The 18,462-nt window shown below is 56.1% G+C and overlaps 1 protein-coding gene across 4 annotated transcripts in view; it reads left to right on the top strand.

The window, feature by feature from the left end:
• INPP5A (inositol polyphosphate-5-phosphatase A) overlaps positions 1-18,462 on the top strand; it is a 180,801-nt gene that overhangs the window by 84,382 nt on the left and 77,957 nt on the right. For all 4 annotated transcript variants that reach the window (XM_081251364.1, XM_081251363.1, XM_081251365.1 and 1 more), the window contains exon 4: positions 1,962-2,049. In XM_081251364.1, the coding sequence (XP_081107490.1) occupies positions 1,962-2,049 (88 nt within the window). The remainder of the gene's footprint in view (positions 1-1,961; positions 2,050-18,462) is intronic.

Raw genomic sequence — 18,462 nt, 5'->3', positions numbered from 1 at the left:
CGAGCTCGCGGGATCCCACGGCTCCCGTCCCCTGCCGTCCCCCAGCTGTCGTCGGAGATGTTTTCCTCCTGCCTGTGCTCTGCGTCCCATACATGTTGTTATTTTTGCTTAAAAAAGTCAGTTGCCTCTTGAAAAGGTTAAAAAGTGAGAGAACATGTCACCTGCTTGACTAGTCCCCTGCCCCTCCCGGGGTGAGTCCTTCTCCGTACAGTCAGCTTTCTCTCCAGCACCATTTTCCTTCAGCCTGAGAACCTGAACATTTATCTCAACACAAGTTGCTGCTGGTCAATTCTCTCAGCTTTTGTTTATCTGAAAAAAGTCTTTGTCTTTGTTTTTGAAAGATACTTTTGTTGTAAACAGAATTCTAGCTGGTCCATTTTGTTCCTTTCAGTGCTTTAAGGATATTGTTCCATTGTTTTCGGTGTGCCATTGTCCTGAGGAGAATCGGGCTGTTGTTCTCGTCTTAATTTTCTGTATATAGTGTGTCTTTTTTCCTGACTGCTAAGTTTGTCTTTCTAGCTGGTTAGCAGCAACTTGATTGTTTTGCTTTAGTTTGATTTTCTTTGTGTTTATTTTGCTTGGGGTTCTTTGAGCCTTTTCAACCTGTAGGTTTATGACTTTACTGAGATTTGGGGAAAGCTTTTGCGTGCTTTCTTCCCTTCTCTTTTGTTCTTGGACTCTGGCTTCCTGATGGTAGACTGTCACACAGGTCTCTACAGCTCTTTCAGTTTTTTTTTTTTCAGTCCATTTTTCCTCCTTGCTCCAGTTTGGATAGCTGTGTCTGTTCTTCTTTACGTTTTAATCTGCTGTTAGGCCTATTCAGTGAATTTATTTCTGATGCTGTATTTTTCAGCTCTAGAACTTTCAGTTGTATCCATGTTTTCCTGTAAATCTTTGGTTACATTTATAATAGCTGTTTCAAGTTTCTTTTCAGCCAACTCCATCATTTTTATCTTTTCTACATCTGTTTCTGTTGCCTTTTTTTGTAGATTATGGGTCCTATTTGTTGCTTCTTCAACATGTCAGTAATTTTGATTCTGCTGCTGTGTGTGTTTCGTGTCTGCGTCTTGGCTCGCCCCCTAAAGCATGTTGGGGTTCATCCCAGCAGGCAGGTAGGTGCTTGAGGACTACTTGGATCCCCTCGAGGCTTATCTTCTTCCTTCCCCTCCGTCCTGCTCCTTCCTGCCTTCCTCACTGTCACTCCTTGAAGCTGGAGCCCCTCTTCTTCCTGCCCTGGGTGCTGGCTGCTCACACGGCACCCATGTCCTCCACCCCCTGCCGGGGCGCTGGTTGGGGGGGGGTCAGGTGCCTCTGTCCATCCGGCGCCATCACAGAACTCGAGGGTGCACAGCAGCTCTGTCCCGGCCATGTCTGTAGAGATGGCGGCGAGGTCGCCTGCTGAAGGCTCTTCTGGTGACAAAGTGTGGCCATGAAGTGTGCAGTCAGGGCTGGAGCCTGTTCATAAGGGACGTCTGGAGACCCTTCCCTCCTTCTTGCTGCAAAGCCTTGGCCACTTGGTCACGGTCCTCAGCTTCTCTCCCGTGAGAAGTGAATGTGGGCGGGACTGCCCAGGCCTGGGGGGGCCTGTGTGGCCTCTGTGAGGACCGGGCGCAAACAGCCAGGACGCCCCACAGGCTGTGGACTCGAGCTTTCCTGGCGTGTGGCCCTGGGTGAGTTCCCAGTGTCAGCTTCCCGAGGGGCCCCCATCCTGCTCATCTCACGGCCGGCATGGAGCGGCCTGCGCGGAGGACGCATAGTGGGTCTCAGTTTATGCCACGTTCGCCTCTCTTCCCCCTCCCCCTCCCCCTCCCCCCTTCCTTCCTTCCCCCTGTTGCCGTTGTTTTCAGGACAACGTAAAGCGTGGTTTCTAAGCTGCCATTCCTGTGCTTTGTAAGCGCTCCTATAAGAGGGTGCGGTGTCCGTGTGGCTGTGCGTTAAACAGCTCCCTCTTTGCCTTCCAGAGAACTGCTGTCCAGTGATGCAATGAAAGAGTACAACAGGGCACGGGTCTACCTGGATGAAAACTACAAGTCCCAGGAGCACTTCACGGTGAGCGCTCTTTCCTTCCGTGGAGGAAGCGTTGGACAAGCCAAGCGTCTGCTGGAGCTGCCATCCTCTGATTACGTAAAGAGGCTCGGTGGCCAGCTCTGTCACGGGCACAGGCAGCCGTGCGTGAATTACAGTGCGACAGTGGTCTGGGGGATGGCGGATGCCCGGGGAAGCAGCCCCGGCTGGCATGGTGGCCGCGGGTGTGCCGGGTGCAGGGCCAGGCAGGGGCGTCTCGGAGCAGCGAGGTTGGCCGGCGTTGAGTGGCCGTTGCTGGTGGGAGGCTCTCACCGTGTTTGGGGAGCCCTGAGGCCGCCTGTGCTCCTTTGTGTCGTGTGTCATCTGTCCTCCGCGGCCTTCCCCTCACGCCGTCCCTGCTTCAGGTGCAGGTGCTGGTTGCTGGGTCCCCTCCTCAAGGCATCCCTGGCCCAGGGATCCGGCAGCAGGTGACCGTATGCCCGCTGCCTGGACCGGGGCTTGCGTGCGGGGAGTGGGGGCTGGGAAGAGCGTCCTGCATAGCGCGGCCAGGGCAGAGGTGCCACTGCGCTTCCCCTCTGCTTAGAGAGGCTCCTGCCAGGTTTCAGTCCTTAAATTCGGGGTGTCTGCTGCCAGTTATGAGGTAGTCACGGACTGTAGATTCGTGTCTCTGCCTTTAGCTGCATTTGCAAGATCCTGCAACCCCGGGGTCTTGCCTCTGCCACACTGCTCGGCCGGGGGACCCTCCCCGCATTTGCAGGGGCCTCAGCCCACGGTGGCGGGCCCACCAAGGCCTCGAGGGCGGGGACACAGCCCCCCTCTCTCTCCCATTTCTCCCCGACGGCTCCCTCTCTGCAGCTCATCCTGCAAATAAAAATGCTTTCCCCAAGTGGGACTTATTCAGATGAAAACTGCAGCGTCTGGAATGAGAACCACACTGTTAGCACGTTAGGGCCACAGTGTCAGGAAGAGCTCCCTGAAGGGCCACAGCCGCAAGAGCTGTGGAGAAAGAAGGACTTGGCGATGGGCCTCGCCCAGTGCCAGGACGTCAGGTGGTGTCTCTGGAGCGCCAGGAGGGCCGGGAGAGGAAAGGGCTTGAAAAGGTCATGGCTGGGATCTGTCAGAGTTTGATACAACGTGTAAACCCCATAGATCCAGTCACTGTGACAAGCATCAGGCGGTCAGCATCGTCCCCGGGTTGCTGCTGGCGGGTTAGCGGGGCCCCTCGTCGCCTCCCCCTCGCAGAGGCCTCGGTCCCTGCTCGGCCAGTAGAGCCGCCATGGCCCACCGTGGCCCTGGTCGCCTGTGCCTTGTGGACACCATGCTCGGGTCCTCACAGTCTCCTTTAGGTGGCAAGATGGGTATTTTACAAGTAAAAGGATGAAGAAAAAGACCATCCACATGGGTTCTGAGAAGGTAGGAGTGGCCGAGTTGATATCGAAGGAGCCTTCAGAGCAAGGGCTGTGACGGGGCCAGGGCGCAGGGGGCAGCTCCCCAGGGGGATGTGGCAGCCCATCGTGTGGGTACCCGTGTCAGAGCTACGTGTGCGGGAAAGCTGGCACAGTCCCTGACAGCCGGCGTGAGCTCACGGGCCTCCGTGGGACACGGGACTGGCGGCTGCACGCGCAGCCCTGGGACGTGGACAGGGCATGTGGCATGTGGCACGTGGCATGCCAAGGGGCGAGGCGGGGCTGTCGGCCTCCACTCTCATCCCTGGGAAGGCGAGTCGCTCTGACATTTGTTGGGGTGGGTGCAGGGTCTCCTGTGGTTGGGAGGGGGTCTGTCCCGAGGACTCAGGCATTCCCACCCTGGCGGCCAGAGCACAGGCGGTCTGGGGCCTGGACGAGTCTTGGACTGTGTGTGCACATGGAACATTCCACACACTGAAATCTGAGCCAAAAACGCAGCTCAGCACGTGTGGGAGATTGAGGCCACACAGAGGAACTAAATTAGGAGTAAATAAAAACGGTATCTGGAGAAGTCCCAAATATTTGGAAATAAACAAGAAACTTGTAAATAACCCATGAGTCACAAAGGACATTAGAAATTATTTCCAATTACACGAAAAACAAACTAAAAACCTTCAAAATTTGTGAGATGCACCTAAAGTAGTGCTTAGAGGGAAATTTCTAGCATCAAATGCTTACATTAGAAGTTTTTAAAACGAAGAGCAAATTTAACCAACGCCCGCACAAGAAAGGAAATCATAAAATAAGACAGAAATCAGTGAAATAGAAAATAGAATATTAGAGAAAATCAACGGAATCAAACTGATTTCTCAGAAAGGCTGACATATCTGATACGCCTTCCCCAGTGGACCAGAGACTGAGGCAGGGGTGGGTGGCCGAGGGAGAGTGGAGGCGTTTGTTTCCCTGGGGCGGAGGCCATCCGTCCGCTGAGGGAGTTATTCTGGGGCTCTATGTGCGCCTGGGGCTGAGTCAACAGTGAAGTGTGGGTATCAGCTTGTTAGTGGAGGCCGGGGCCTTGGCTCTTGTGCACAGAAACTGCGGCCTCAGGAAGGCCAGGAGCTCCCACTGTCTCTGTCTGTGGAAGTTTTCCATAGTTTTTTGAAATGCTGAGTTTTCTAGTTCTCCGTGGTCCGTTTTGTGTCACCTGTCGTGACATGCTGACGTAAAACCTGCGTCTCTCCTCCAGCCAAATGCTTGGTGGGCTGAGAAAAGGTTTGTGTTGGAGGCACCTGGGGGCTGAGAGCTCCATTTTGGTCTTGCTTATCCCCAGAGATTTATCTTAAAATGTGATTTCACAGTTTGCAACGGAATACAGAAACCTGCCAGAGCATTCCCGTCACTCAGCAGCTTCACTGGAGAAGTAGCCGTCTTGCAAACTGTTGTGTATAAGGATGGTCATCAAAAATTATGTGATAACAAAAGTTGGAAGTAATTTTAAGTACCCAGAATTAGGTATTTTTACACTGTGGACCAGCCACATGGTGGAGTAATCTGCAACCACTGCAGACACTACAGATGACACGCCCGGAAGATCTTCCTGTCTGGTTGGTGCATTGAGGTACCTAAGGACGATATTACATCCAGTCTGTTCTTCTACGAGTCGACTGTCACATTTACATCTGAGACCAGGGTGCATCTAACAGCCACAGCATCTCTCAGTTAGAACCGGCAGTGTTTTCCTCTCTTGGTCTTAAGTACGCTGATGGCACGTTAGTCGGTGACAGGGCCATCCTGCTTGGTTCCAGTCTGGGACGGCGCTCGGGGCTGGCGCCTCCCTGGGCAGGACTGACCCTGCACGGGACAGCACCGCAGCAGACATGGGGATAAGCCCAGGTCTGAGGCCCTGAGGCTGTGGCTCCAGGTGTCTGTAGGACTGGACAGTGTCTGGGAGTTAAGGATGAAGGTCCAGCCTGCCCAAGGAGGGGTGGGTGTGTTGGCTGGCTCTGCGAGGCTGTGGCCTGGCTTGCCTTCCAGGGTTGCTGTCCTGCCGGCGGTCCCCTCCTGCAACCACAGTCCAGTGCGGGCATGTTTCCCGGGGCGGGGGGTGGGGTGGGAATGGCCAGCGGTGCTCCACGCTCCGGGTCTGGACCTCATCCCAGACTCTTCCCTGGGGGAGGCGTGTGTTTGTCACCCGTCTCCTGACTGGGACCGTAATGGCTTGTGATAAAATCCTGCTTGGCCCTGGCCCTGCGGCCCCGGCCCCATTGTGCTCATCCGTCGCCCCTTCAGAGTGTCGTGCATGGAACCGCCTTTGCTGGGTCCCCTGGACGTCCTGTTGGAGGGGACCTGGGCAGCGCTGTCCAGGTACATGGCCACCCTGTCGCCCCAGCCTGGTGGCCTCTGGCTGTCAGAGGGAGGAAAATTTAATTTTTACAAGATTAATAGTATTGGAGCAATATTTTTAGCTGAGTGTGGTTCAAATAATAGGCCATTAATTGAAAAAGGAAATTGAAATGAATTTATCTTGTACATAAATGCTGTCACAGGTATTAATAGGCATCAGAATATCGCAGCTATTCCCAGAAAGAGCTGAACCTGCAGCTGCACCTGCTGATGAGCATAACGGTGGGGGGCTCACGGAAACATGGGGGGCTGTGTGTCCTGGGGGTCGGCGTCCTGGGGGGCTGTGTCCTGGGGGTCAGCTTCCTGGGGGGCTGTGTCCTGGCGGTCGGCGTCCTGGGGGGTTGTGTCCTGAGGGTCGGCGTCCTGGGGGGTTGTATGTCCTGGGGGTCGGCGTCCTGGGGGCCTGTGTCCTGGGGGTCGGCATCCTGGGGGGCTGTGTCCTGGCGGTCGGTGTCCTTGGGGGCTGTGTCCTGGGGGTCGGCGTCCTGGGGGTGCTCTGGGCCAGCAGGGTCTGCAGCCTGGAGGAGCTGTGGCTGGGTGGGCAGCGAGCTGGGGGGCTGTGTCCTTGGGGGCAGTGGCACACCAGGAGCCTGCAGATGCTCATCTTCACCAGGAGATGGCGGCAAAGCAGTATTTCCCATCCCGAGCAGGAGCTGCTCAAAGTGCAAGTTTTAGACGTAAATAAAATGATTATGGGAAGTTTTGTCTGCTCCTAAGAACCATCCCGAGTGGCCACTCACTTAAGCACGTGGCTCGTCTGGTCTCCTCAGGCCTGAGGAGGCAGAGTGTCCCCCACTGGGCGTCTTGCGGCAGGCCACCCTCCCTCAGGCCCTGCCCGCTGGCCGGGTCCCTGCCCGCCTGCGTGTCCTTCGGGATAGTCGAGTTGGAAGTCTGTTCATTCAGAGGTGCCACCAGCCTGGCGCGCTGACATCGCCCGTCCCGCTCCCGGGAACTCATTGACCGCCATCATGGGCCAAGGACCTGGCCCCGGGCGTGGACAGAGCCACGGGTGAGCCGGACGGGACGGGACGGAGGGAGCTCGCGGGCTGCTGCGGCGCCTCAGACCCCGGGCCCCCCCGTCTCTGGGCACCGGCCACCTTGGTGTGCTTGGGGTTGGCCCGCTGATGACTGTGTCTTCCTCCTCAAATCCAGAGTCCGGGAGCAGCAGCCTGTTTGTTCCCTGTGCTGCCCGGGGCCTGGACTGGTGCCAGCGCGTGCCGGTGCTCGGCAGACGTGCTCTGAGCAGGGAAGGAGGCGTCCTGGGGCAGAGGGGCCAGGATGCAGTGGTGGGTTGGATGTGGATGCCCCGGGCGCCCCCAACGTGGGTCCAGAGCCACGGATGCACCACTGTGAGCTCACGGGGGGTGCCGGCCTGAGGACAGACCTCGAGGCCATCGGGGTGTACGTGCATTGAAGACCGCGGGTTGGGCGAGTTTCCCCGAGAGGAGGCTGGGAAGACAGAAGGCTCATGCGGGGCATAGTTGGGGAGGTGGGGGCAGGGGTGGGCTGGAGGGCACGACAGTGAAGGAGAACCCCCGAGGGAGGGGCTGCCCCCCAGGCACCCGCCCTCCCCAGCCCCGCCCCCTGCCCAAGGCTGCTGGAGCGGACGTGGGCTTCTGGGTGGGGCGCCCAGCAGAGGAAGGGTGGGGCTGTGCAGCCAGCGCCCTGGAGGGCCTTCGCCCAAGCGGTTTCCGTGGTGAGGTGGTAAACACCCTGGGTCTCCTCGCCGATGTCGGCGCCCGACATCCCCCAGTGATTTTGTGTTTGCCTGAAGGAGGCAAGGTGGCCCAGTTTTAATCCCCCGGTGAGAGTTCAGAAGCGGGTTCTGTTCCCGCCATGCCAGGTGCGCTCACGGAAGGTGACCGTCTCCAGGGTCGTGTTCACGGCAAGCAGGAGTGCCCAGAAGGGGGCGCTCCGGTGAGCCCCTCGCGGGGTCCCTTGAGGTGTGACTGCGGGGGACCCGCAAGGCCTGACCCACCCGCTCCCTGTTCTCACGGCGGCTCCCGAGTCCCTCCCAGGCACCACGTGGTGGGATGAGCCCGGTTATTGTTGGGACGCCACGCGTGGGGTGAGGCCAGGGGCCACGTCCCACTCACCCGGCTGATCCTCACCTGCGCCTGTAGGACGTTTGCAGACACAGAGGAGGGGGCACTTCCCTGCCTGGTGGTCCAGTGGTTAAGACTCTGCGCTTCCAGTGCAAGGGGTGTGGGTTCAATCCCTGGTCGGAGAACTAGATCCCACGTGCTTGGCAGCCAAAAAACCAAAACATAAAACAGAAGCAATATTGTAACAGATTCAATAAAGACTTTAAAAATGGTCCACGTGAAAAAAACATCTTAAACAAAACATGCCTTTAAAAAGAAAAATGCAGAGGAGACCAAGAGAAGGGGGCACGGCTGTCGCTCAGCCGTCCCTCCTGGACCGCGATGGTGCCGCGTTCTGCAGGCCCGCGTCCCGAGGAAGGTGGCTGCCACCCCGACGCACCCTCCATCCTGCTCTTTCCCTCCTCCGTCCCCTGGAGGTACTGCAGGCCCTTTGCACCAGCCCTGCCCTCCCTGGGCGCCCTTGCTTCGCAGGCCCCGTGGACCGGCTGCCCCAGGAGAGGTCAGAAGTGCTAGCCGTCCTCCTCCTGGGCCTCTTCCTTCCCTCCTCCCTCCAAGGCCCCTCCTTGTCATACGCTCATCCTGCCCCTTCCCAGGGCCTGGCTCCCCGCGTCTGCGTCTGTCATGCGTGCTCGTGACCGAAGCGTCAGCAGTGGCAGTGTGAGCACCACCCCCTGTACATCATTGGATTTAACCATGGAGTCCGGTGGAAGAGCGTTAATAGTCGGGCACATGATGTGAATCTGTGACTTTGTCAGAAAAGTGATTCGTACAAGAATGCTTGGAAGAAACCTTCTCAGTTACAAGGGTGGGCCCCAAAGTGGGTTGGGACTTTCCTCAGAGGAAGGAGACTGGGCTGTTTATCAGTGTAAATTCAGGGCTTGTCAGGGCCAGTAAAGGCTCCAAGCAGGCACAGCCAGTGGCCACTCACGTGCCCCCCTCACCTGGGGACCCCACATCCTCCCCCCTCACCTGGTCACCTGTGATGAAGAAGAGGAGAATGGGGTAGGCGCCTTGCTCCCGAGGCAGGACATGCAGCCTGGCCCAGAGACCCCAACGTGCAGTACCAGAGGGGCCACCTGAGGGGTGGGACTGACGCAAGTCCCTGGGGAGCCCCCCGGTACAGAGGGTTGGTGCTCCGAGCACGTGAGGTGCAGGCGCAGGCCCTTGCTTGGTTTTCTCCCTGAAGCACCTGCTGGTGGAGCAGCTGGCGGCCACGGGCATCAGCTCCAGCCTGCTGGGCAGGACCCCCCAGAGCCTCCCGACCTGGCCAGCTCGGGCGACTGGGCGGGGAGCCTGGAGGGCATCGCCCCCTCAGAGGGCAGGCGGCCCCCACCGTCTCTGCAGCGGGGTGGGCATGGCTGCCCCGTGCCGTGGCCTCACCCCTCCCCTCCCCTCCCCTCCCGCAGTGGCACCGCGTCAGCACCGCGCGCGTCCGTGGCGGGAGGGGCCTTTCTGGCGGCGCCTTCGCGAGTCTCCCTTGTCCAGTGTCACCCTGCAGGACCTGAGCCGCGTGGCCGTCTGTCCAGTGGACGTGACGCCTGGGGAGCGTGGGCCGGAGGCTGTCGGAGGGCTCTTCCTGCTGGCGCCGGGCCGGGGTCGTGGGCCCAGGGGAGCCATGCAGTCGAGGCAGCCACGCAGGCGTCCGCGGGCTGGGAGAGTGCGCAGCGCGGGTGTCCTGGACGGCTTTGGTGACCATGGCGTTGCCTGAACATGCGGTGGTTCCGACTTCCCCTCAAAGCTCGGAAAGTGGGGTTGCATCTGGGCAGACGGGTCAGCGGCCGGCACCTGTGTCCCCAGGGCACCGGGAAGGCCGGCGGGGGGAGGGGCTCTGGGACTGCGCCTGGAAGATGGAGGCCCCGTGCTGCCCAGGGTCCCAGGCTCGCCCTCCTCCGCTTCCCACCGCCGGCCTCCACCTTCATCCGCGGTTAACTTGACCCCTGGAAGGGGGCGCCATTTCCTGTGGGGTGAGAGTGCGGCCAGACCAGAAACCCACTGACACAAATTCAAGGCTCACAAAGGTTCCCCGGGACCGTGGCCTCGCTGGTCGGGCGGGGGATGAAGTCGAAGTTGGGAAAAGCGACCCTTTCAGGCCCCTCCAGGAAGCATCTCTCCATCCCTGGCCTAAAGCTGCGCTTTGCAAACCCACCTGTCCACGGGTCCCCAGGCCAAGAGGGCGCAGTGGCCTGATGGCATTTCTCCCTCCACGTCAGACCAGGAGGCCCAGGGACAGGCCCTGCACCTGGGGTGGGCATGGGGGTCTGTGTGTGCCCCGAGCAGGTCCTCACCCTGGAGGGTCCATCCGCGTTCCCACTCACTCCACTGTCCATGCTGCTGGCTCCTGGGCCCAGGACCCTTTGAAGGCAGGTCACCAACAAAGCAGTTCCCTCTTCTTCCTTCTCCTCCCTGATCTGGGGGCTCCTTCCCCTCCTCACCGGGGGAGCACAAGTCTGGAGGGTCCGCGCTGGCCCCGGTGGTCTCCTTCTGCAGGAGGGTCTGGGCCTGCCTTCCAGCCGTGGTGGCAGCTGCTCTTCTCCGTCGTGTCCCAGGGCCCTCCCCGCCCCTCGGTGGCCCAGTGCCTGTGCAGGGGGCAGGCCGGAAGCCACGCTCCTTCCGAGGAGACGCCCTCCGGGACCCGCCTGGTTCCTTGCTCCGAGACCCGCCCCTTCCCTGTCTCTGCTCTCCTGGATAAGATCTTCGGGGAAATTTATAGGAAAGTAATGGAGCTACTGATGTCCTCTGATCCAGGGAAGGGGAGCAGGGCAAGTGCATCCTGATGAGGGAACCGACCTGCTTTAGGGGCCCCCTCTGGCCCCGCCCCGTCTCCCAGCCTCTCGCCCCGCCTGTGGTCCAGACAGGCCTGATGAAGTGGGGGAAGCAAGACTGGTTTTCCGAGGGCACCGGGCCCTCCACGCTCAGCTAAGTCACGGCTGTCGGCCTCGGGGGTGGGGGACGGCCGCTCCCGCTGCGGCCCCTGCAGCCCCGTGGGACGTGGTGATGTGCGGCCGGGCGGCGGCAGGGGCCGCAGGGAAGGTGAAACGGTCATATCGATCTTGTTCGCGCTAAAATATGAGCCACTTCACTCTGCCCCCCGCTGCGGTGATGTGAGAAATAATAACTCGGATCCAAATTGAAAATATTGATCTCTGGAAGGTGCTGAAAGTAAATAAACACCTTCCGAAGTTTTCGGGTCAGCCGAGAGACGGCACTCAGCAATAAATGTGTCCGCATGCCAGAGTCCAGGGTTCTTGATCTGTTTTTTCTTTAAATTGATTTTTCATTATTTACTTCCTAAAAGTGTTGGAATTTGGTCCTCAACTGTTAAATCCCAGTGTCTGGGCAAATTATTTCTTTGGGACTTATGAGGTGCGCCTAATCCACTTGTTCATTGATTGATTGATTTTTGACTCAATAAGCTTGCAGCCTGGGCCTTATTTAGGGCTTCCGTCATAATTTTTTATGCATTTAGGCTCGGCTTTTTTATTTCCCTCTAACGGATGAGCTGGCGTTGGGCTATGAAGCGGGGAGGACAGTTGCCGGGCTAGTTGGATCTGGCTGTGCGTCCGCGGAGCTGGGCGTGTCCTGGCTGAGGGCCAGCGGTGGGGCAGAGCCCTTGGGGCCTCTGAAAACCCACTTGCCCAGCGGGGTGTGACCCCGGGGGTCCAGAGCCATCTGCAACCATGCGGCTTAAGTCTTGGACACGGTGATCTTCCGGGAGCCCAGGAGACGCCAGGCCGGGTGCTTCCGGAGGCTCTCCTCTCCAGAGGCCCCGAAAGCTTGGGCGCATCGGGTCGCCGCACAGTCTGGGTCCGCGGGCCTGGCAGGAAGGCGGGAGGGCTGGGGACTGGGGGCCCCTCGGGAAGGACAGAGGAGGTGCTGTGTGGCGCCTTCTGTGGGGCCGTCGTGAGGTGAAAACTCACCTGGGAAGACCGCAGACTTCAAACGCGTCTCATGGCCGACAGCGGGCCCTGCTGCCCGAGAGCCCTGGCCGTTCCCACTGGTGGCTGGAACAGGGCACCGCCAGGCGCGGGAGCTCCCTGAGCTGGACCCCAGGGCGGCAGGAAGAAGGGGGCGGTGCGCTGCCCCACCCCGCGCTCTGTGTGCCCAAGGCCACCGTGCGGCCCTAAGTTCCAGGAGGGCCCCTGTGTGCCTGCTCGCGGCCGTGGGAAGCAGTGGCCGCAGGTCCTGTGTGGGCCGTCCCACAGGTGATGCTGAGTGCTGGTGACACGGAAAGCACGTGTGCAGGGCCCCGTGTCTGCTCCAGCGGAGCCCTCCATGGAAGGCCTCTCCCGGGATCCTCACGCGGCCCACCGTTGCCCACACTGGGTGGAGGAGGTGGCCAAGGCCGTGGAGGCTTCCCTGCCGCACCTGGACTTGAATCCCAGGCCATGAGGCTGCCTCAGTGCCTTGCCCGAGAGCCTGGGGTCCTGACTGCCGCCCAGGCCGGAGACATTCTGAGAGTGGCTGGCGTGCTGGCCAGAGGGAAGGAGGGCCACTGGCTGGGGCACGGAGGTGTCACTGGGTCCCGCAGAGGACAGAGCCCTCGGGGGTCTAGGCGGGCCTGTTTGGGAGGGATGGAGGGTCCAGGAGGAAGGAACTGCTTTTCTCAATCCTGTTTGGAGGTGGTGGAGTGAGGGGAACATGGCAATAGCTGCTGTACCAGCATGGTGGCAGGGTGCAGGACCCCAGGTGTGGCGTCGGCCAGTCGGGGTTTTGGATGGGAGGTGGGAGGAGCCCTGCCATCCTGGACACGTGGCCTGCCCTCTGGGGGCTGAGATGACCCCTCTCTAACAGGGAGCTTGTCCGAGTGCCAGACACCCCTGAGTGTCCAGTCCTGGGTCCTATTTTCCAGCCATAATGCCCATTTCTGGAGCACTGGTACCTGCCCCTCGCTTTGGGCACCACTTCCCCCCAGAAGCCCCATTTCAGATGAGAACATGTGTCTCGGAGGATGGCGTGCCCTTTAGGTGCACCCGGGAGGCTTGCTGGCTGCCGTAGGAAGTTTGGAACACTGCCCTCCATTTCCCACCAAAGACCAAGAAGACTGCCCGGGGGCAGCTGCAGAAGGCTCCTTGCGGCAGGCTTGGCCCGGTCCTGCTGGTGTGTCGGCACGCGCAGAGCCGAGACCACAGGTGTCGGCCTTCTGAGAGCTGAGTCTGCTGTTCTCAGCAGGGAGCTCGAAGGTGCGGTGGAGCCTTTCAGTTTGGCTGCAGGACACGCGTGCTGTGCTCTGTGTGCTGGGCCTACTGTGGGTGCCACGGACGCAGAGACACAGGACACACGCCACGCTGCCTGCGATTCCCCATGCACTACACACAGTGCACTCACGCTCTTTGCCCTCGTGGAGCTTGCACACTCCAGTGAGCAAACATGCAGACATGCAACACTCAACCCACAGCGTGTGACATGCTGCATGTGACCCTACATGTGACCTGACATCCTCACACTCTCTGCCCTCGCGGACGCTGGGGCAAACACACAGCTGTGCAGTTGTGAGGTGTGAAGAGAGCTGATGTGCCTGTGTCTGCTGCCCGGAAGCGCCCACGGGGCCTGATGGTGACAGGAGTGGAGAGCAGGCTGCTCTGAGGATGGCATTTAGTGAGACCCTGAAGGATGTGTGGGAGTGGGTGGGGAAGGAAGGGGAAAGGGCAGTCCAGGCAGGGCAGTCATGTGGGCACAAGACCAGGGCAGACTCAGAGATGTGCCCCCTGGGCCCCTTTGGGGTGGCCTGCTGCTGGCCGTGGGGCACGTGGTCCTGGGTGGCCTCCCCTGCCTGCCTCCCCCTGAGGCCGTGTCCTGCCTGGGCAGCCCACCCTGGTGACTGAGGGAGCGAGGGCATAAAGACCCGGCACCGAAGCCCCATGGGGCAACTCTGAGGGAAGAGAGGGAAGGGCAAGGGCCAGAGGAGCAGGGGCCCTGGCAGTGCCTACTTCCAAGGCCACACTGGAAGGCAAAAGACAGGCCTTAACCTCTGGCATGCCGGAATTTCCATCCAGAATTCCCATCCAGCCAGCTTATAAACGTGCAAGCAGGAAAAAATGAAAATGGTACCTCAGATATGTAAGGCCTTTTAAAATAGTATGTCCCCAGTGCCCTCTGTCAGGAAGCTTTGGTTCTCTACCCAAAGATCCAGGAAGCACAGGAAGCAGGGGTTTGAGCACAGCAGCTCCCTTGAGGGCGCGAGCAGAGAGCTCGGACATGAGGGTTGGTTCCTCCGCCCTGACCAGGGGTCTGCTGGGCTCTTAGCAGAGGGCCGCACCTGGCTCCCTGCGCGTGAAGAGTGGACGCCCTTTCTGTTCAGCTTGGGAAACACTGATGTGTGCTCCTCTGTACTAGGCCTGATTCTCAGCTCTCAAGGGAACCCCCAGGTCAGTAGTGAAGGGAGATCCCAGGAGGATAACCATGTACTAGGCGAGAGAGCAGTCATGCAGCTGGTTGAGTTTCTGAGAGAGAGTCTCCAGGCAGGTGAGATTGATGTGGAAACATACGGAGATGAGGTTTAGAGAGTGTGTGAATGACTTACGATAAATGTATATTAAAGAACTCAGTTAACAAAAAAAGAAGGCAGTAACAAACTCCAGGGAAAACAAAGAGCTGTTCAAGAGAGGAAAAGCAGTTGTAACGAAATAAGTGGCTCTATTGTGAAGAGCATCTTCAAAGTTATAATGATATAAATACCGATTATTAATTTAAGTAAAAATGTGTTTTTATCTGGAGGATGGGGATGAGGAGGGATAGTGTGTGTGTGTGTGTATGTGTGTGTGTGTGTCATGTGAATGAAGGAGGAAGGTGGTGTAAAGGGGTTAAATCCTCATCTTCCACAGTGGAAAAATCAGTAGTCAATATTGAAGACTAGAAAATCAAGAAGTAGCATTGTAAGCTTTAGAGATACGGAGGGACATGCCAAAGGAAACCATTAAAAGAGAGTAATAGCCTCTGGGGAGTGAAACTTGTAATGGTCAGGGCACTGCTATTTTCCCATTGTAAGCTTTGCAGAACTGTGACTTTTTAAGACAAACTGTAAAAAACAGAAATAGCAGGAAGAGATTCCTTCCCTTATTGGTGACCTCAGAGGAGACGGACCGAGGAGCAGGTGGAGGTGGTGCTCGGGCCGCCTGGCCTCAGGGAGATGGCATGTGGATTTGTGTGCTGACGCACAGAGGCGGCTGTGGGCAGTGCATGGGGGTAGTTCCGGCCGTTGCACACAGGCTGTGTGAGAGAGATTACAGTGCGGGAGGAGGCTAGCATCCTGGAGATTCCTTGAGCATCAGGCAGAGGAATTTGAGTGGTCGGCAGGGAACCATTGCAGAGTTTTGGGAAAAGAGGTACGGCCATCAGGGAGGCAGGGAAGGGATGGGCGGGGTGTTTGGAATGTGAAAGGCCTATGGATGTGGCTTTGAAGTTCTTGTTGGCATCAGTCCCCACAGTGCACCAGGAGTGGTGACCCACTGTGGGTTTATGTTCTTGACTCTGTGCCCTCCTCTCTCTGAGCCTGAGCCATCCAGGGCATGTCCCCTAGTGAACACTGAGGAGAAACGGGCTGAACCCAGGAGGTGAAGACAGTGCAGACTCTGAGTCTCCTGGGATGAGGAAGCCAGGGTGTGACCAGTCCTGGAGTACAGCTTACAGCCCCCATCCCTGCACACACACCCTTTCACTCCAGCCAAATCACACTGCACCTCCAAATGCATATCTCCACCCCTCTGTGCTGTAGTTTTGAAAACACAGTCCAGAGCCAAGGGCAAATTGTTTGAGGCTTGAGATCAACTTTACTGAATTGACTGCATTGAATGTAATGAGGACAATATCTCCTTCAGGGAAAAACAGTACAAAATGCAGTGCTTTCATGAATAGTCAGAATGGATTTGCTAATGGAAAAGTATTTTGTTTATGTCTTTAAAATCTGGTCATGTAGTTACAGCTTGTAAGCTGTCAACTTGTAAATGATTTAGGTGGAAAATGAAATTCAAATAACATTACCATTTATAGTAGCACCAAAATGTGAAATATTTAGAATAACTTAGGCCAAAGATAAGCACTACAACATACTGTTGAGAGAAATTAAAGAAGAATGGAGAGATATACCATGTTCATGGATTGAAAGACTCAGTATTGTTAAGATGTCATTTCTCCCAAAATCTATGTAAAGATTCAGTGCAGTACCAATCAAAATCAGAGCAGACTCTTTTTTTTTTTTTACTAGAAATTGACAAACTGGTTCTAAAATTTATATGGAAATGTAAAGAACCTAGATTAGCCAAAATAATTTTGAAAATGAACAAAGATGGAGGAGTCATACTACCTGATTAAGATTTATTATAAATCTACAGTACTCAGGACAGTGTAGTCTTGTAAAACCAGAGAAATCGATCATGGACCAGAATGGAGAATCTAGAAACAGGCCCACCCCACCATTGATTTTTGACGAAGGTATTGGGGCAACTCAGTGTGGGGACAATAATCTTTTCCCAACTGGTGCTGTAACAGATGGCCATGTACAACAACAAAGCCTCAATCCTTACTTCAAAACTTATGAAAATTTAACCCAAACAGACTACAGACCTAGTATAAGAGCTAAAACCGTAAAAGTTCTACAGGAATACATAGGAGGAAATCTTAGTGACTTTGGCTTTGGCAAAGAGTCCTTAAATATGACACAAAAAGCGCAAACTACTACTAAAGAAAACATTAAGCTATCATCAAAATGAAAAACGGTTGTTCTTCAAAAGATACAAAAATAGTTCACAGCCAAAGAGAAAATATTTGCAGAATATCTCTGATAAAGGACTTCTTATTTATTTATTTATTTTTTGTGCTGTACACGGGCCTCTCACTGTTGTGGCCTCTCCCGTTGCGAAGCACAGGCTCCGGACGCGCAGGCTCAGCGGCCATGGCTCACGGGCCCAGCCGCTCCGCGGCATGTGGGATCTTCCCAGACCGGGGCACGAACCCGTGTCCCCTGCATCGGCAGGCGGACTCTCAACCACTGCGCCACCAGGGAAGCCGAACTTTTTTTTTTTTTTTTTTTTTTTTTGCAGTATGCGGGCCCCTCACTGCTGTGGCCTCTCCCATTGCAGAGCACAGGCTCCGGACATGCAGGCTCAGCAACCATGGCTCACGGGCCCAGCCGCTCCGTGGCATGTGGGATCTTCCCGGACCGGGGCACGAACCCACGTCCCCTGCATCGGCAGGCGGATTTTCAACCACTGCGCCACCAGGGAAGCCCTCTGATAAAGGACTTTATCTAGAGTACTACACATAAAGAACTGTTACGAATCAGTACTAACCAGACAACTGAATTTCTGAAAGATCTGAACAGACAGTTCACCGGACGAAGTATAGAAATGGCAAATAAGCATGTGAACATATACTCAACACCATTAGTCACTAGAGCAATGCGATGAAGAGCACATTGTTTGTTAAAGATCACAAATGTTCCACTATTGGCTTAAATGAAAAGACTGACCACGTCAAGTGCTGGAGAGGGTGAGGAAGAGCCGAACTCTCAGATACTGCTACAGCAGAAATGTCAGGTCACACAACCTCTGGGGAAAACACATGGGGAGTGTCTTAAGTTAAAAGCACACCTACCATATGACCTAGCCTTTCCACCACTAGGTACCCACCTAGGAAAGATGAAAGCACATGTCCACACAAGGACTGCACATAAGTGTTTATGGCAACTTTACCCCCAAACTGTAGACGACCCAAACATCCACCAGCAGGTCAGTGGATAGACCAGCTACAGTACCACTCGGCAGTGGAAGGTGAAGAACTGTTGATACAGGAGATGGTACGGATGGATGTCAGAGATTATGCCAAGTGAAAGACGCCAGATGAAACACACATTCTGTGTGACTCCATTTGTATAATCTTGAAAACGAAAACTGATCTGCAATGACAGAAAGTAGTTAGTGGTTTCCTCAGACAGGGACTGGAGGGATCCGGGGACCGAGGGACACAGGGAAACCCCCCTGGGTGATGGACGTGCTTGTTACCTTGATTGTGGTGTTGGTTTCACAGGTGTGTAGATACGTCATGCCTCATCTAATTGCAGATTTTAAGTCTATACAGTTTTCTATATCCATCAATAACACTTTAAAAAATATCTAGTCATGTGGTTAATGGCTGATAAGCAGTCAAACTTTAAATGATTTAACTGTAAAAGGATATTTCCATTACAAGCTGACTCCAGGTAAAAGCCATACAAATTGCTCTGTATGTCTTATGATTGAGGAAACTTAACGTTCCGCACGTAACAGCAGAGTGTGAATAATTTTCAATTTCACATGTGCCCTATGCAGATATTATCAGTATAAAATTCACTCTTTACGTAAAATAAGGCTTTATTGATTTTGAATGTAACATTGTTCCAACTCAATGAAATAGTGTTGACTTTGGTGCACATTTTCTCCTTACTTTGGGCTGGCGGGCGCTCTCTTTTGGTGTGTAGTTGGCCAGTCCATTTGCACGTGATTTACATTCCTGTGATGGGGCCTGTGAGACGGGCGTGGGGTCTGCAGGCT

The sequence above is a fragment of the Mesoplodon bidens genome, assembly GCF_964165515.1.
Source record: "Mesoplodon bidens genome assembly, chromosome: 1".
NCBI classification, from domain to species: domain Eukaryota; kingdom Metazoa; phylum Chordata; class Mammalia; order Artiodactyla; family Ziphiidae; genus Mesoplodon; species Mesoplodon bidens.
This window is presented reverse-complemented; position numbering and strand designations above follow the sequence as displayed.